The 15960-nt window shown below is 50.6% G+C and overlaps 7 protein-coding genes across 7 annotated transcripts; 1 reads left to right on the forward strand and 6 right to left on the reverse strand.

Annotated features, from left to right (window-relative positions):
• Nucleotides 1-365: 365 nt before the first annotated feature.
• Nucleotides 366-817, reverse strand: BDZ83DRAFT_686667 (uncharacterized protein; the record flags this gene model as incomplete). Its single annotated transcript, XM_060511268.1, has 3 exons — nt 687-817; nt 603-628; nt 366-545 (listed from the first exon to the last, which is right to left on the reverse strand). Coding segments are annotated over exons 1-3 (252 nt in total), but the record flags the coding sequence as incomplete, so codon positions are not given.
• Nucleotides 818-1278: 461 nt separating this feature from the next.
• BDZ83DRAFT_595690 (amino acid/polyamine transporter I) lies at nt 1279-3105 on the reverse strand (the record flags this gene model as incomplete). Its single annotated transcript, XM_060506816.1, has 6 exons — nt 1279-1768; nt 1809-2507; nt 2569-2661; nt 2713-2826; nt 2880-2950; nt 3013-3105. 6 exons carry the CDS (start codon nt 3103-3105, stop codon nt 1279-1281), a joined length of 1560 nt encoding a protein of 519 aa, XP_060357125.1.
• Nucleotides 3106-3825: 720 nt separating this feature from the next.
• On the reverse strand, nt 3826-4927 carry BDZ83DRAFT_645314 (molybdenum cofactor biosynthesis protein F). Its single transcript, XM_060509837.1, has one exon. The coding sequence runs from the start codon at nt 4843-4845 to the stop codon at nt 4018-4020; it is 828 nt and encodes a 275-aa protein (XP_060357126.1). The 5' UTR covers nt 4846-4927; the 3' UTR covers nt 3826-4017.
• A 393-nt stretch (nt 4928-5320) lies between these two features.
• BDZ83DRAFT_759033 (long-chain specific acyl-CoA dehydrogenase) lies at nt 5321-6898 on the reverse strand (the record flags this gene model as incomplete). The annotated part of the gene is made up of 5 exons (XM_060515126.1): nt 5321-5454; nt 5520-5778; nt 5847-6282; nt 6356-6519; nt 6578-6898. 5 exons carry the CDS (start codon nt 6896-6898, stop codon nt 5321-5323), a joined length of 1314 nt encoding a protein of 437 aa, XP_060357127.1.
• Nucleotides 6899-7452: 554 nt separating this feature from the next.
• BDZ83DRAFT_257216 (uncharacterized protein) lies at nt 7453-8456 on the reverse strand. The gene is made up of 3 exons (XM_060501972.1): nt 8218-8456; nt 7922-8158; nt 7453-7865 (listed from the first exon to the last, which is right to left on the reverse strand). Exons 1-3 carry the CDS (start codon nt 8299-8301, stop codon nt 7569-7571), a joined length of 618 nt encoding a protein of 205 aa, XP_060357128.1. The 5' UTR covers nt 8302-8456; the 3' UTR covers nt 7453-7568.
• A 123-nt stretch (nt 8457-8579) lies between these two features.
• Nucleotides 8580-11179, forward strand: BDZ83DRAFT_725211 (abscisic acid ABA receptor; the record flags this gene model as incomplete). Its single annotated transcript, XM_060512727.1, has 4 exons — nt 8580-8589; nt 9916-10391; nt 10456-10907; nt 10969-11179. 4 exons carry the CDS (start codon nt 8580-8582, stop codon nt 11177-11179), a joined length of 1149 nt encoding a protein of 382 aa, XP_060357129.1.
• Nucleotides 11180-11475: 296 nt separating this feature from the next.
• Nucleotides 11476-13068, reverse strand: BDZ83DRAFT_595689 (uncharacterized protein; the record flags this gene model as incomplete). The annotated part of the gene is made up of 5 exons (XM_060506815.1): nt 11476-11902; nt 12015-12045; nt 12101-12165; nt 12272-12389; nt 12459-13068. 5 exons carry the CDS (start codon nt 13066-13068, stop codon nt 11476-11478), a joined length of 1251 nt encoding a protein of 416 aa, XP_060357130.1.
• Between the last annotated feature and the right edge of the window lie 2892 nt (nt 13069-15960).

The following is a 15960-nucleotide window of genomic DNA, read 5'->3' on the forward strand; positions in this document are numbered from 1 at the left end:
AGAGGTTCGTAAAGGAGTATAGTGCTGTCAGCATATCTCTCACAGAGTGTGTTATCGGTATGAAAGTCTGATGCGCACTTAGAGGCAATGTGTATGGGCGATGAAGTGTCATCTTCTAGAATTGAACCCCTTCTGATGAAATTTGCAATGCTCGCAGATGACTGGACATCAACAAGATTGTGTTCTTCGTAGTCGGATGTAGATGTCGAAGATGGAGCTTGAACGAGAGGAACTTCCAGCTGAGATACCGTGACCACAGAGCTAGTCATAGATTCTTGCGCTCGGGATCTTGATGCCGACTTGCTCGGTGGTTCAACCGTTGTTTGATGCTCGGGCAAAAGGTGAGAAATCGCCCGCGAAACGTTCCGCACTTCCTCCTCAAACCAGTCAGGAGAGCTGTAATGAGGTTCGCCGACACTGGAAGACATGCGTGGGCTGCTCTCATGTTTTGTTGACCATTTCAATGCTTTAGCATATCCTGGGCAATCGACACCTGACTTTACACATCGTAGACAACTAGGCACCGCCTCGTCGCATTTAATTCTCTTTGAAATTGCCAACATTAGGTGATGTAAGTTCGCTGAACGTTGGAGAAGGCTTACTCGGCGTTTGCAGCGAACGCAGCCACCTGACCGTGGTGAAGGTTAGTCTTCCGAGAGCCGAAGAGTGAGATTGTTGGCACTGACTTCTGGACTTAATTCTTCGGGACTGTTGAGATGAGCTGCTGCTCATGATCGCGCGATTCCGGGTGATGATACGACAGCTTGACTGACGATATCGACGTTGTCGATGGGAACAGGTTGGTGCTCCAGGACTTTGTGTGCTGCATGCTTGCACTGCCGAACAAGCATGCGGGGCTCTGGGACTGATAAGTACCCCCTCAATTCCGCATTGTGAGTGCTTTCCGATTGGCTGTGTCAATCTGGCTTATCAACTTACACCAGACTCGACTCGGGCTCGCGCAACAGATGGGCTTAGCTAGAAGTTGATGGCTTACTAGACAGGTTGTCAAAGATGATCCAATTGGTCAATCGTTGCTTTGACTTTTGTGGATTGCCTTGCTTCTTCCTTGACCTTTGGCAATGACTAGCAAACTCAAGAAGATCCATTGTTCAACACGTGCAAACTTCATAAGAGTAAACCAGTCACGTTCGGTCAAGACATGAGGATGGACATATCTCTTCAAATCAAGGAAATTGGCTCATTTAAACACAATGGTGAAAGTCGATTTAAGAAATAAACTCTGGCTTTCTGTTACCAAGAAACCAAATGCCGGACTCAAACAGTGTCACAGCCATTCACGACATGCAGCTCCGTCAGAGGCCCAACATACCTCTTCCTCGCCCGTAACAGCCAATAAAAAGCACCGAATAGCAAAGCTGCACCGAGAACAACTGGCGCGTAGTTCATGTTGAGGGCGTTAACGGGTTGAAAAGGAGGAAGAATGAGGAACCCGCATGTGAAAACTAAATAGCACACGGCAGCTACATTGACTGCCACTCCGGCACGTCCGAGGCGCCAAGGCCCCCATACTAGGGTCTCCGGACAGCAGATTCTGCACCATAGCACGAGGATGATTGGGAACAGATATGAAGCTTGAAGGCTTACTACTGCGAGAGAGAGGATGGCATTGAAGGCCGTTGTGGAGCCGATGTTGATGAGTCCAAGGAGAACGAGTAGACAGGTTGTGACGACAATGGCGGTAGTGGGAATCCCGCGTTTCCGCTCGACCTTGGAAACGACTCGGGAGAATGGAAGCCCTAAGATGCTGAGATTAGCTCTCATAGCGTCGTAGTATCAACATGCACTTACCTTGATCTCTTGCAAAAGCCCACATTACACGCGCAGCAGAAGTTATTAGTGGGATAGTCGATATGATGGCCATGATCGTCACCGCAGCCGTAAGTGCATTGGCTGCCGCCAGAGATCCAGTGATATTGTAAAAGATCTGAATGATGGGAAACCCAGTTGTCGAGTTAAGTGCCGATTCAATGTCGCCCATGCAGAACAACAGCGTGATCAAGAATGTGAAGCCGAGAGCACCGTTAATGATCACACAGCCAACCATTGCTCGAGGCACGCCGACCTGCGCGTTCTCCATCTCTTCGCTAAGATGGGTAGCCCCATCGTATCCCGCCACAACGTAGCAGCAGCTCAAGAGGCCTATACACCACGCTATACCATCATTTGACCAACCCGAGTTGTTCTCGAATGTCGCGAAGACAAAGGAAGCCGAGTGCTTTGTCGGTGATACGACAGCCATTACGATGAGGATGACCAGGTAGAAGGCGATGTGCAAAGTCATGGTAATCTTCTCCAGCAGCGGGAGAATGCTACTGCAGAAAATGCATACTAGCGCAGATCCCAACAAGATAGCCCAGTAGAGCAGAGTCCCATGCCATCTCTCGGAAGTATACGAGTCGGGGTAGTTGAGTATCAGAAGGCCCTGGATTTGGGTCCCGGCGAGGAACGGTGCGCTGCCGGCTAACGCGACCCATCCTAAAGTACTGCACAGCAGTTCGAGTAAGCTCGTGTACAAGACGCTTTGTTTCGAAGTCGCATTCTTACGTGATATATCCTGCAAACCAGCTGTTAATCGGCCCTCTCCTCCCAGGGCTTAAATAGGCGACAAAGTGATACTGGCCTCCTGCTGTAGGGTGACTGGATAAAGGGTCAAAGAGATTCATTGAGCGGCAACCCGGGTGTCCCTACATAGACGCCAGCTCTGCCAAAGACATGGCGGAGCATAAAGATCCAATGAAGGCAATCATTGCCCCATAAACTAGCGAGGCCGGGCCTCCACTAATAAGCCCTGTTGCCATGGTGCTGCCGGAGCGGATATTAGACATGCCTCGCCCAAGACTGAGGATATTTCATACCTGCATAGAGCTTCCCAGGTTGCCATCAATGATACACATGTTGCCAAGATTGCTGTCGGTGAAAAGTTTCGCTGCAGTGAGATGAGCATGGTCATCTGCGTGCGGCGTACGCAAATGACAAAGAATTACCTACCCTAACCTCTTGAGCATATCCGGTCTGTGTTTGAAACTCCCCTCCTATGCCTGTCGGCACGCTCTGCTTCTCGGGAGCCGATTTTGAGGTCATGGTAGTGTTGAGTAGCGGTTGGAAACAGCTTCAAGAGATTTCGTAACGTCACATGAGCAATCGTAAATCATTCTCTTCAGAGCAACGTTCATGTTTCTGAGGATATATAGGTTGCTGACTGAATTACAAGTAGTTTTTCGGAATCTAGCTCATCTTCGCACTGATTGATACTCTATTGATGTGCCAGGTAGACGATAGTGTCTATGGTGGTGGACGACCAACGCTATGCCCCAAATGGAATAAAAGTGCGAGCTGCAAGGGATCCCCGCAATCAAGCTAACAAGGAGATCGCAGCGGGGATTGTGAAGAGAACAACACAAGAATGTGCGACCCGCCTCCGACCTAGAGGTACATGTACTACCATTATACTAAAGCAAAGTGAAATTCAAGACGGACTGCAATGTCGCTTTCAAGTTGTCTTATCTCGGAAAGACTGAAGTCAACGCATTCCGTACCCCTTTCCCAACTACCCGTAGGCCACGAGAATCGAGATCAATCCCCTCCCGGCCGCCTCAGCTGTCTGCCGACTGAGACTCTCTAATAGTGAAGACCTAGCAGTCACTATTGCCGGTGGAGTTTGGGATGCGAACTTCAACGGTACTGGCAGAGTTACTCGCTGCCCTTCGAGGCTAGGGCCTGAAGTAGGCACCCATGCTATCGAACCAACTTATGATCTGAATCATCCAACTCGGAACGATAAAGAACTCAGAACCCTGATTGCAATTGAATACGGCGGAAAGCATGGACTCAGAGAAATGGTGCAGACTGAAAGAACGACCCAAAGGGCAACGAAGGAACCAGATGACAAGCGCTGACCAGGCCTGATGCTTGAAGAATGTGTTGATCATATTTGACTGAATTGACTCTCGACTCTACTAAAATCTGTATACCCTGAGAAGATTGCTCTCTATCTCACAGCCTTCCGTGCAAGACTGGCTTAGCAAGAACCTTGGCTGACTCAGTCTCTGCTAGAATCGTAGCATACGACCCAAACCGCACCCGGACCTCACGCTGAGGCTTGGGATCCCAACAGAAAAATCGCCCGGTGGAGCGCATTTCGCGCAAATCAACAACAACCACAGACTCAACGGGCATGATAGTTTCCGTCCAAAACAACAGGTACAGGCTGTCGCTGAGCTTCAGCATCTTGCAAAGCTCTGCGTCTGCTAGGCCTTTCTCGGTGCCGCTCAGGCAGTGCCATGTGAGAGTGCCTCTGTTGAGGTAGATGTGCTCGTAAGCGTCGCGAGGGGTGTAGCGGTACAAAATGTGCTTGCCGATGAGCTCGTCAGTAGGTTCGTAGGCTTTGACGTTGGTGCCCTCGTACTTGGTGGCGTTTGAAAACTTGGTCCATGTTCTGCGCTCGTTGGTTTGGTCGCTGAAGCCGGAGACGCAGGCGATCGCCTGACCTGTCGTAGTGTCCAGGATCAAGCTAACTTGCTCCTTGTAGTCGGGTTTGTAGAAGTCGACAAAGTAGATGCCGGCTCGTACTTCATATGCTCTGTACTCAGCATCACCCGTGACGCCGGCTTGGTCTCCTTCGAGAATTCTCCACGTGAGCGTGGCTGAATCGTGGAACTGGTGTGAGATACGGAGACCCATGTCAAACATGTGATCGAATGTCTGTCCGGCAAGTTTTGAAGACGCGGGCATAATGTGCTCCTGGAAGCCCGCTACGAGTTCTTCCAGGGTAGGCCAGTCCGATACAGGCACAAAGTCGGAGGCTTCTATAGAGGCGACCATTTTGATATGCTTGGTATGACTGTGCAATGATCTCGGGATAATGATAACAGTGATGAACAGCAAGAAGGTCACGAATTATTGCTTGCTTTCTAAATAAAACAATACGGATCCAGGCTCTTGGACTGATCGCAGCTTCTAGACATCTTGTATTTGGGTGACCTCGCACTTTTTGTCCCGAAAAGGCTTAGTGGTTTCGCGGAACCTCGGACTGTCGATGTTCTCCTTTCTCGCCGAGACACCCCATCCAGTACCTGGTCGAAGTCGCAGATAAGACGAGCTGAGATCTTCAACACGTTCGTGTAAGATGGACTAATGAAGAAAATCCATCTGAATTAGTCATTGGTTGCCGAACGTCCAGAGGTTAGTCTTATTCCGATTGTAGTTCCGAGATAGAATCATCATCTTTGGATATCGCCCACGGAACTAACGCAAATCTAATCCCGTCATGTGTCCCTCTTGGTGGCTACTGGACGATCTAGATCTTGGACCTTGTCTTATCCTTTACGGTCTCGGCACGGAACCGCTTCGTCAACTGCCGAATAGCCAAGTCCAGCAAGACATCCTCGCTGCCACCTGGTATTCTCGCACCAGGAACCTCGCGGTAGATTTCTGAAAGCGATCAAGTTAGCCGTCTTCATTCAGGACTTCGTATGTTAGTAAATAGCGATACTCACTTTCGGCAATCTCTCCCTTGCCTGTACGCGTGTAACCATTGCCGCCGAATAGCAGCACAGCACATCTCGCACACTCGTCGAGAACAATGCCAGCGTTGGCTTTGCACAAGGCAGTCAATCCACCAAGCTCCTCGTCTGCAGTCTTCTTTGGCATCTTAGATAGTTGGAATGCGAAAGATTCAACCCAAGCATACTGCGACTCGAGAATAGCTCCACATTTGGCGAGCCGATGTCGGACCACTGGTTGCTCGATGAGAGTCTTTAGATGTGCTGGTTAATAGAGAACTTGTATGTGGCATTTTTGGGGATCCTTCGACATAGACAGACCTTATCAAACGCCCTGCGCTGCATACAGTACGCAAATGCGGCGCTCAGAGCTACTCTAGCTTGCCTTGTTACGCCCACCGAGATAAACATCCGCTCATGATTGAAATTGTGCATGATGTACTTCATGCCCTCGTTTTCTTTGCCGATCAGGTTCTCTCGCGGCACCCTGACATCGTCAAACTCAAGATAGGAGGTACCGGCAACAATCTGGCCCGCGACCTTAAGACGCCTCCTGCTCACGCCGGGTTGATTCGCAAGAGGAACCACAAGCAGCGAGATGCCCTTCCCTCCTGAGTCTTCACCACCGGTACGGACGGCTATGGTTGCGAAGTCTGCCATAACGCCATTGGTAATCCACTTCTTGGCACCGTTGATGGTGTACTCGTTGCCTTTGAGCTCAGCCGTAGTAGTAATGTTGGCGACATCTGATCCTGCACTGTAATCGTTCAGTCGTTGAGGTTAGCTAGGACTCTGGTGAGGTTAGTCAGAGAGCTCTACGGCAGACGTACTCCGGTTCAGTGATGGCAATGCAGGTTCTTTTCCTTCCAAGCAGTAGGTCAGGGAGAAATCGGTTCTGCACGTCGGCGTTTGCATAGTGCAGTAAAGGAGGAACACCAAATGCCATGCCAGTAGTCAAGGATCCCGGAGGTCCGGCCAACCCAGAGCGACTCATCTGGGAGCCAGTCTGTCAGCTTTACATGAACAATAATCGAAAATGGAAGATGACTTACCTCATCTGAGTATATCATCGTGTGCAACGCATCCCACTCCTCTACCGGTACTTCCCCGGGCATATGCGTTACACCCAACTTGTGCAGCCATTCTACAGGTAAAGGCGCTGGCAATGCCGGGATTAGGAAGTTTCCTTTGGCAAACTTGGCGAATAAATCAGAGGGCACGTCTTCCGCTGTTTCCCAATCCATCGCATCCTTATGCAGATTCTCGTCGAGGAACTTTCTGCAGGCGACTTGGAATCTGCGATGTGAATCGTTGAAGTATGGTGAGGGCAAGCCTCTCAGCCATGGTGGATCTGCAAATGGAACCTGAGACATGGTATCGGCCTGCAGTTTTACGCGATTTAGGTACCAGAGAAATATGGCAGGAAAGAAATGGATATGACAGAATTGAGTATAAGACCAAAAGTGTTTGCAATGAGAGTCTCTCGAGTTTCTTGTTGTTGCTGATGGTAACACCTGAGCTTGGGCAGCTCTTTCGGCATCTCGTGCGGGGCCGGCTTAAACCGAGGTCTTCCGCGCCCCTGTACCCCACTCAACGCTAGCCACGGGACGAAGACAAGTCCGTTGACAGCGGCGGATCACCGAGAGATGGGCTAGACCAAAGCCGGATGAATTTGATCGGGCCGGGATTGACTCGAAGTTATTGATTCAGCCTGGCCTTTGAACCGGACATTGTAAGTCTTCCGAGACTTTGAGGAATGCTCTTAGGCCATAAGTGCATGATAGCATGCCAGTTTCCGCAGCAACAATTGAAGTCTAGAACAAATTCCTTTGATTCCCTTATCCAGACCAATAACAGGTATACACACCACCTTTGAAGTCATATGTCCAAGAGCTGCAAGGTATCCACGATTCAGAAAAATATGTTTGCTAGTATGTACTTGTCTATGGTAAATGAATGTGCAGTATGTGGGGAAAATATGTACAACATGAAGTCGTCAATATGCTTTGCGCTGTCGGACGTGTCTTGTACAACACCTTAGGTCTATGCGCCAATGTAGAAGTCGATGCAGCTCTCGTAAGTCTGCTTGTTGGTCTCGGCATACCAGAACCACTGGATCGCGCACTTGCCACCAACGTCGCAAGCGGAGGCAAGGGTGTCGGGGATGGTGATGTTCCAATCAGCTGTATGTCTGTCAGTAGGAAGCACACGCAACTTGGCTGATTTTTGTATCCACTTACTATCGGCCAACGGGTCGGGGTCGGTGGTGGGCCAGTCAGACCACGAAATGAGCGGCTCGCCGATGATGGTGTTGTTTGCAAGATCAATTACGGAGACGTTCTGTCACCAATGTCAGTACATGCATTTCTCTCATCGATGTGCAGGGTTTAGCTTACCGCGTGTCCTGGTCTGTGTCCAGCAACAAGGTCAATGTGGAAAGGGATGACTTCGCCGGCCTTGACGACGCGAACGTTGTCCTCGTTATCTTCATACTGGTAGCCACGGCATTGGAATAGGTTGCACTTGTAGTCGGCATCCGCTACTGCAAGGGAGTTTTCGATAGGTCCGGCGATATCGCTGTCCAGTTTCTTGGTTACTGCAGCTCCGCAGAGCTCTTCCTGCTTGGCGCCAGTCTACAACCATTTCATTAGCTCCAACTTTCGGTGCGCGACCACATGGTCTCGGGATATACCGTTCTGGGCTCTGGGGTCTGAACGACACCATGTCCAAGGACGCTGGTAGCCAGAGTTGCAAGAATGGCGTGCGTGAACAACATTGTGGAGAGAAAGCCGGATGAATGATGCCGTTCGTGGAGTTGTATTGGTACTAAAGTGCGCAAAACTGCTCAGAGATTGAAGCCGAACTTCCGAGTGTAGACCTTTAAGAGTCTTTAAGACTCCCTTTCAAAATTGGTCGCATGTTTTAGACATCAAGATTAAAGTGTCAGATGGATCGACGACAAGCAGAATTCTGCCGTTGTTTAATCAATTGCCCGCGTGGCAGCCCCCATTTTCCGCCAATTCTCCACAAATGGCAGGCCTGTGGTCGCCAATCATGCCCTTGAGTTGATTAACATGCGGCACTTGGAGACACCCACCGGCAACCCACTACACCCCTTGGTGGAACCGCAGAATCAGAAAATGGCATGGACAATTGGTGGGATTTCCTGACAGAGCCCGGGAAAGAAGGAGAACAAAAGGGGCCGGAAGTTGTATGAGAACGGACGCACTCTAAAGAGAAAGGGGCGTGAAACAGGGCAATGAATGTTCTACGCCAAGACTTAAGGGCGGACCATCGGCATCATGAGAGTCTTGGATCTTTCCAAAGGAACTCATGGCCGTTCCTGACTAAGCCTCTCAGGAAGACTAGTGTGCCGATGCAATGATAAAGTGCTACGGGAATGAAAAACCGTACTTTTCGAAATTTGAAAAAGCCAAAATCATACCAAAGTTTTCAACGCTGTGGCTATATGAGTCGTGGGGAGGATGTATCATTGATTGAGACCGTCATGACAGACCGTCATGGCCCCTAAACTTGAGGTGCTGTTGGAGGCTTCTGATTCAATTCCTAATTGAAGCTTCAGGGGGTTGCCGGCAGAGAAGGTTCCCCACGCTGTTGTTACCCTGAGGCTCTAGCAAGCCGGGTACCACATGTATATCTGGAAAACCAACAATAAACATGTTTCATTGCCTTGAATAGGTGAGTCGGTATGAAAACACTCAACTCAAAGAGTAATGATGCCATACAGGACGTGGGGAGAGAGTGCATATAAATTGTCTTGACCGTGGATACCACCACAACTCAAGACGTGCCCAGGTAAGTAGGTAGGCAAGCTTGATTGATGATTGACGTCTGCTGACTACACTGAACATCAAGCGACACCGCAGGACGATGACATCTCCAGGTTTCCCTTAAGGAGATTTCAAAAATTATGGCCCGTTGCTTGGTCCAAACCCCAAATATCCTAGTTTAGTCAAGTATTCTCAAATTGCTACGCAGATGTGGAACTTGGAAGTTATTGCTGGGTTTGGTCCTCGCATTTAGTCGATGAGACTGAATCTTAATTTATGTCTGTCAATAACTAACAACTTATTCGAGGCTTGATACGAGTTTCTAGACAACGTTCACTCTTATCTGCAATGCTGACAAACTCATGCATGAGCTTGACGTCATTCCTGAATCCCCGCGTTGCTGCCTAACTGATAAGTTACTTATTTTCTTGGAAGAGTGAGCCACTACTACCATTGAGGACTGCGATGCATGCTGAGGACAGTTCTTCAAACACAACAAAGAGTTGAACGGCGCACAACCATTAAGGAAGCACTTTGGCAGAAGTCTACACACAAGCATACTTAGTTACTTTAGGCATCCACAATCGACATGTCTTTAGATACGCCGCGCTTCATTCCAACCCCAACTTCTTTGGAGGGTTATGCTCCGTTCAGCCATGGAGAGAACCAAGAGGATCGTGTCAAAGAGTTGTTGACACAGATCATTCATGCTCATCCCCCTCTGAAAGCATACACGAAAGAACAATGTCGAGGCTTTTTCCGCGGTCCGACATCTTTGGCATATCTACTGCTTAGAGTCCATGAGTCTCACCCCGAAATCAGGGTTCAGGGTCAGTCACTCCAACATTGGGCAGCCGCATATATCGCGGCCGAGCGTGAAGCGGGAGATTCAGCGCCTTGTGGCCTCGCATGCGAAAGCGCTGCCTTTTGGGCGGTACAGACCATTCTGGACGAATCAAAGGGGCCAAGGTTTCAAGAAGTGCTGGAAAGGCTTGCTGACGAAGACAACCACCCATATGAGCTACTTTTCGGCTATGCTGGTATCTTGTACATGATCCGCGCCGTCGAGTCCGCGGTACGTGTTCTAGTTGCGATGTTCTACTCACGTTCAATGTGAAGTTGACAATGGCATACCTCAGAGTTCGGAAACGGCAAGTCAATTTGATACCGCTAAAGCTCGAATCGTCGAAAAGACACTTGGCGCAGGGCCCTTATGGACGTGGCGCGGGAAGCGCTATATCGGTGCCGTCCACGGTGACATTGGCATCTTGACCCAACTCATACTAACGGACCCGAAGTTGGCGGAGAACCCGATGATCCGGGGTTCACTTGAGCGGATGCTTGAAGTACAAAGAGAAAATGGTAACTGGGAGACGAAAGACGACCCAGGTAACACCATCTACGAGGGCCTTACTCAGTTCTGCCATGGAGCACCTGGATTTGTTCTCTCACTCGTGCACCTTGAGAAGTTCTTCCCAGACTTGAAGGAAAAGACTGGCAAATCTCTTCAACTTGGCAGAGAGTTCATCTGGAAGGAAGGCCTTTTGCGTAAAGAGCCTTGTCTGTGTCACGGAGCACTCGGTAATTCTCTGTGAGTAAATCACAATAACCTCGGTTTCGGATTTTCATCCTGTCACTTACACTTTGGACAGGGCCTTTCCGCCGGGGAAAGAACGGGACCACTTCCTGGCTTGGTCGCTGCCGTCCAAAGTTGCGGAAGAGCACGAGCGGAACAAGACGCTTTTCGCACCTGAGGACGGGGCGCGCCTGGCGACATTTTTCGACTACTTGCCTAGCGCAGCTTGGACGTACATGGTTTGCGGGGAGGAAATTCCCGGCTTCATTCTCTACACTGACGTGTAGGTATCGAAGAAGCGTGTTATGCAGAGTAAGGCGGCGCAGCTCTAGGCAGTGAAAGTGACTACACGTGGGCTTTTCAAGTCTCGGTCATTGGATACTTCATGCTATAGGGGGCCCTTTAGTTGCGAATGAACTTTGTAAAAGAGGTAGAGAACGTTAAACGGGATCGTCGTCTGAAGGTTAGACCCCGACTTGTTTCATTGCCACAACTCTAACATGAATGTGGGCTAATCACTACTCCGACCATTAAGTATGTATAAGGGTATTAGTCTTTCAATTATCTGGCATCGACCCCGCCGTCATTGCGGCGGAAAAGCCGGATGATCCGGCGGACGAGTTGCAGATCTCACCACCACGGTCGTTGTGATTGACCCATCAGGTCCGTGATCCTTCACTATCCTAAATTTCTCCTCATCCGGCAACTCCGAAACCCATGTGTCGGACGTGCAAGATCTCTTGATCGTAGTTCTGCTGTACGCAATTTCGAATTCCTTCTCGACCATGATCATTTCAAGGCCTTGTGGAGAGAGGCTAAAGTCTCTTGCGGCCTCGAGGTCACCGCAAGTAGGACCAGGCCATAGCTTCCTTCTTGAGGCGGTAGAGGTCGGTGAGGCCGGGATAGTTGGAGATGGTATTGGTGTTGAGAAGTGCCCAGGGAAGAGATGATCTACCAACGGCTGTAGGGCTGGAATACAGGCAGCAATAATAACTACGTCTGCCTCAAGACTGCGTTCAACGTCAGTTATGGTTCGTTCGCCTGAGTATTAACCTCAAGAAATCCTTGAGCCTTCATCTCGTTCCTCAAGTTATCTCCTGGGTATCATCGTCGATGTCCTACCTTGTCCAAATTACAAGGTCCGCTGAGTCGTCTATATCCAATAATCAGTCCTCACGCACGTCGATCAGAAGTATTCTTTCACTCACAAGTGAAGTCGGGGCTTCCCAGGGACTTGAGTCTTGTGCATTTGAATAAAGCGGTAAATAACGCACTAGTAGACATGTAAGTTAGTTCCCGATATCTCCATTGTCTCAAAAACTATTATAAGAGTCTCGAGGTCGTGCTAGAGAGGTATATCGTCCCCGGGCTTGACTGACAGTAGACCCAAAACAAGAGAAATCGTGATAGCTAGTCTTTTTCTTCGGGCGATCTTTAGCCTTCGAACGGATAATGCCACGTAGATGGCGAGGTAAGCATTCGTAGCAGCGGATATGCCTAGATGTGTTCACGCTGGTCAGCCAATCCGTTCTACATCCACCCCTAGCTCGATACAACTAAACCCACCACTTGTTGATATTGAGTATGCAACCGCTCTCTCTGGGCCTAGACAGGCGGTTTTCGTGTACGTTATATTCACCACAGCTTCTTGCGGACACTCCGCAAACAGCCCGATCACGTTTCCGAGCAATCCTACGCAGCATAATAACCCCAGTGTCCAAAGGAAAAGTCGGTGGAGTCGTCTCGGGTTGAGTAGTCGGTTCATCAGCGCCACTACGGCGAGCTTCGGCAAAGCCAGCGCAATGATACCAAAGCCAAATGAAAATATCGTCCATCTCAGTGTCTCTTCTTTCTGCTCATCGGTGAGCATATTAACGTGTTTCCCGTTGCCGAGCGCGACAGCCTTTAGCGTCGTCCCAGTCGCCGTCCATCCCGCCACCACCGCTGCAAGGAGAATCCCGTCGTCATATTGAATCCGGTGCTGGATCCATCCCTTGACGTACAGCCGCGCAAACGCGAATAACGTAGATATGATGGTTGTCGGAATCACTGTTGCTACGATTATAGCGCTAATGTCGTGGTTATCGACGACATCGTCAGAGGGGTCGACGTCGCGCGGGAGTATGGGAAACGGTGGTATCGTCGCTCGGGTTATCGTTTTGTACAGCAAGTACATCATACGCGCTGTCGTGGTGTCATTCGATCATTGAGGCAAAGAACAAACATGGCATTCCCACATACGGTCGTATTCTGCCAGTTCGGGTACAATAATGTGGGACGACGAGAATTGGGTAAAGGATATTGGGGAAAATGAGGGGGGAAAGTAGGTACAGCAGGTCGTGAGAGAAAAGAGTAAAACTCGAAACCTTGTTCTAGAAAGAGGACGGGATCAAGCGCATTGTCTCACGGACATTGGCAGCCACAGGCGATAGGTCGCAGAACTGCGTGTATGAGGGTGAGCCCATTCGCCATCATCCGATTATATGGTTGGGTGAAAGGAAACTTAGTTTCTTCGGCCTGGCGCCGTTTCCTTCAGGCGGAACAAAATCTCCAAGCCAAGGAGGATGAACCGATGACTAACTTACAAAGCGTCGTGGGATTGGAAACCTGCTGCAAACGGCAGTAGACCCAGATATCCGGGTTCCCGGAAGGCCATCAGCTCTGACATTCACAAAGAAACACAGTCAAAGCCGCAGCAGCCACGATCGCCAGTTCAAGTAGCGAGACGCGGGAGCCAGGGCTAGTCCAGAAGCGATGGTGGGCTAACAACGTCAGCACTTGCTCGGGGTGTCTGCTTGCGGACCGATTCCGAGGACACGGTCAGTGGTTAGTATGGACGTCAGATGTCAAAATTTTCAAAAAAAAAAAAAAAAAAAAAAAAAAAAAAAGAACAACGTTTCTCGCAATAGGCAGCTTACTACCGTCGCAAAGCCATGGCTGCGGGGAAGGCTCCGAGCTCGTTTAGCCGCCTGATCAGACGTTGCGAGACGTTGACTGGCACCTCCTGGCTACAACGAGTCCTACCAAGAGGGGTTGGCCTAGTTTGCTTCAGCATCCTACTCATCTTTTTCAGTTCAAGACAAGACACGGTTCAACATTCTGCCCAGCTAGCCGCGCATGCTACAAAGAGCCAGTGACCGCCAAGATGAACGTTCATTACGTACCCCATAGCGAGCTCATCAGATCGACAGCACCTAAGGTCTGGGCCCTCTCACTTCCCGGTGTGTGAATTGAGTCCTCTCAACTATTCGCATCGCCTTATCATCAACTTCATTCACGGGGCAGCCGCTTCCCCATAACTTGATTAACATTGGTCTGTGTCGCGAAGCTAGATATGACTCGCAAGCTACTAGATGGCTATAGCCATGGACTACATGCATTTTTAACGACAAAGAAAGACGGAAACCAAATTCGACTTCTACTGTAGTATTGATCAGAGGATTGGGGAATTTTCGATATTTGATTGTGTGAAGAATCATTCGACGTTGTTGGGTTGAGCGCTGTCGAGAAGCTCCGAAACGCGCTACGTGGCACTAGCACGATCTACCGCGTGGCGTCTCTGCGCACGTCCCGACGCGATGGATCTCGAGCCAGATTCGACGTCCATCACCGTTGCGAGGGAGGCGGTGGCAGCGAGCGACGAGGACCTGCCATCACGAAGGGTGCGAAAGCCATCCGCGAAAGCCCAACTGAACCAGACTCATCAAGAGATAATCGACAATGCGACCGACGGAGCGACGGAGGTTGCTGGTGGTGGCCGGCGGACGACGACCAAGCGAGCCACAACCCTGGCCAAGGAACGCGCGAAACCCATAGAGGATGACGACAAAGGGCTGCTCCTGACGATGGGCAAGCAGGTCAAAGAGCTACACACAGCGGTCAAGATCATGTTCGATGCGTGGAAGAAGTCGGAAGCACGGAATAAAAACGTTGAGGCAGAGCTTCGCGTGGTCACTTCGGAGCTGCAAACAGTCAAGAGCGAGCTACAGGCCGTCAAAGGAGAGCTGCAAGCGATGAAAGAACGCGTGGAGGACGAAAGCGCCAAGACGAACGAAAACCTCGAAGCACTCGCAACAGTTGCTGCGACGCGGAACAGCCCAAGTGTGTCCTACGCGGACGTCGCGCGAAGCGGCTTAGGTGGGCAAGGTCGCGACTCGCGGGTAGCCACGGCGGGCAACGCGACGCTGCCGAGCCGCAGCGACCCCTTCTGTACGATCGATACATCAAGAGTTGAAGAAGGCAGCGACAAGCTCAACCCAGGCCGGATCCGGGCTGCGGTGGAAAAGGAGATGCGCGCGTTGGACGGACAGGGTAGCTGGCGGTGTCTGGCCGTCACGGTAGACCCAAGGAACGCGGATAGGATCCGGATCATTTGTCGCGACGATGCGGAGCATAGGTATGTCAAGCAGATCGCGGAGAAGAGCTTCGGCCGTGGAGCACGCGTGCTACGAGACGAACTCTATCCCGTGAAGATCGACAACGTGAAGCGAATTGAGGTACTGGATGAGAAGGGCAATGTCAGGGCTGAAGCGGCGGAGGCACTTAGCCGAGAAAACGAGACCACGGTTGCCAAGATTTCTTGGCTTAGCAAGAAAGAGATACCCAAGGCGTATGGGTCCATGGTCGTGTTCGTGACCAAGGCCGGTGATGCGCGTAGACTGATCTCCGAGGGCTTCTTCCACGTTGGAGGAGAGTCCGGCACGACGATGGCGTTTGAACGGCGGCCGCGCCCCCAGCAGTGCTACAACTGCCAGCAGATCACGAAGCACAAGGCGTACCAGTGCGTAAACCCCCGGGTGTGTGGACGATGCGCCAAGGTAGGCCACCACCACTCTGAATGCCGTGAGACGATCGTGACATGTGTGCCCTGTGGCGGACCGCACGAGTCGTTCAGCAAGAACTGTCCGAAGCTGTATCCGCGTTCCCATGAGTAGGAAGGTCCAGATCCTTCAGCTCAACGTGAGGAAACAGGCTGCAGTGCACGAAAGTCTGATGAATGATGAGGCGTTGCGCGACTTCACGGCCATAGCGGTGCAGGAGCCATGGGCGCGGAGGATAGAAGGTAAGG

The sequence above is a fragment of the Colletotrichum acutatum genome (assembly GCF_030867785.1).
Source record: "Colletotrichum acutatum strain CBS 112980 chromosome Unknown BDZ83scaffold_311, whole genome shotgun sequence".
Taxonomy (NCBI): Eukaryota; Fungi; Ascomycota; class Sordariomycetes; order Glomerellales; family Glomerellaceae; genus Colletotrichum; species Colletotrichum acutatum.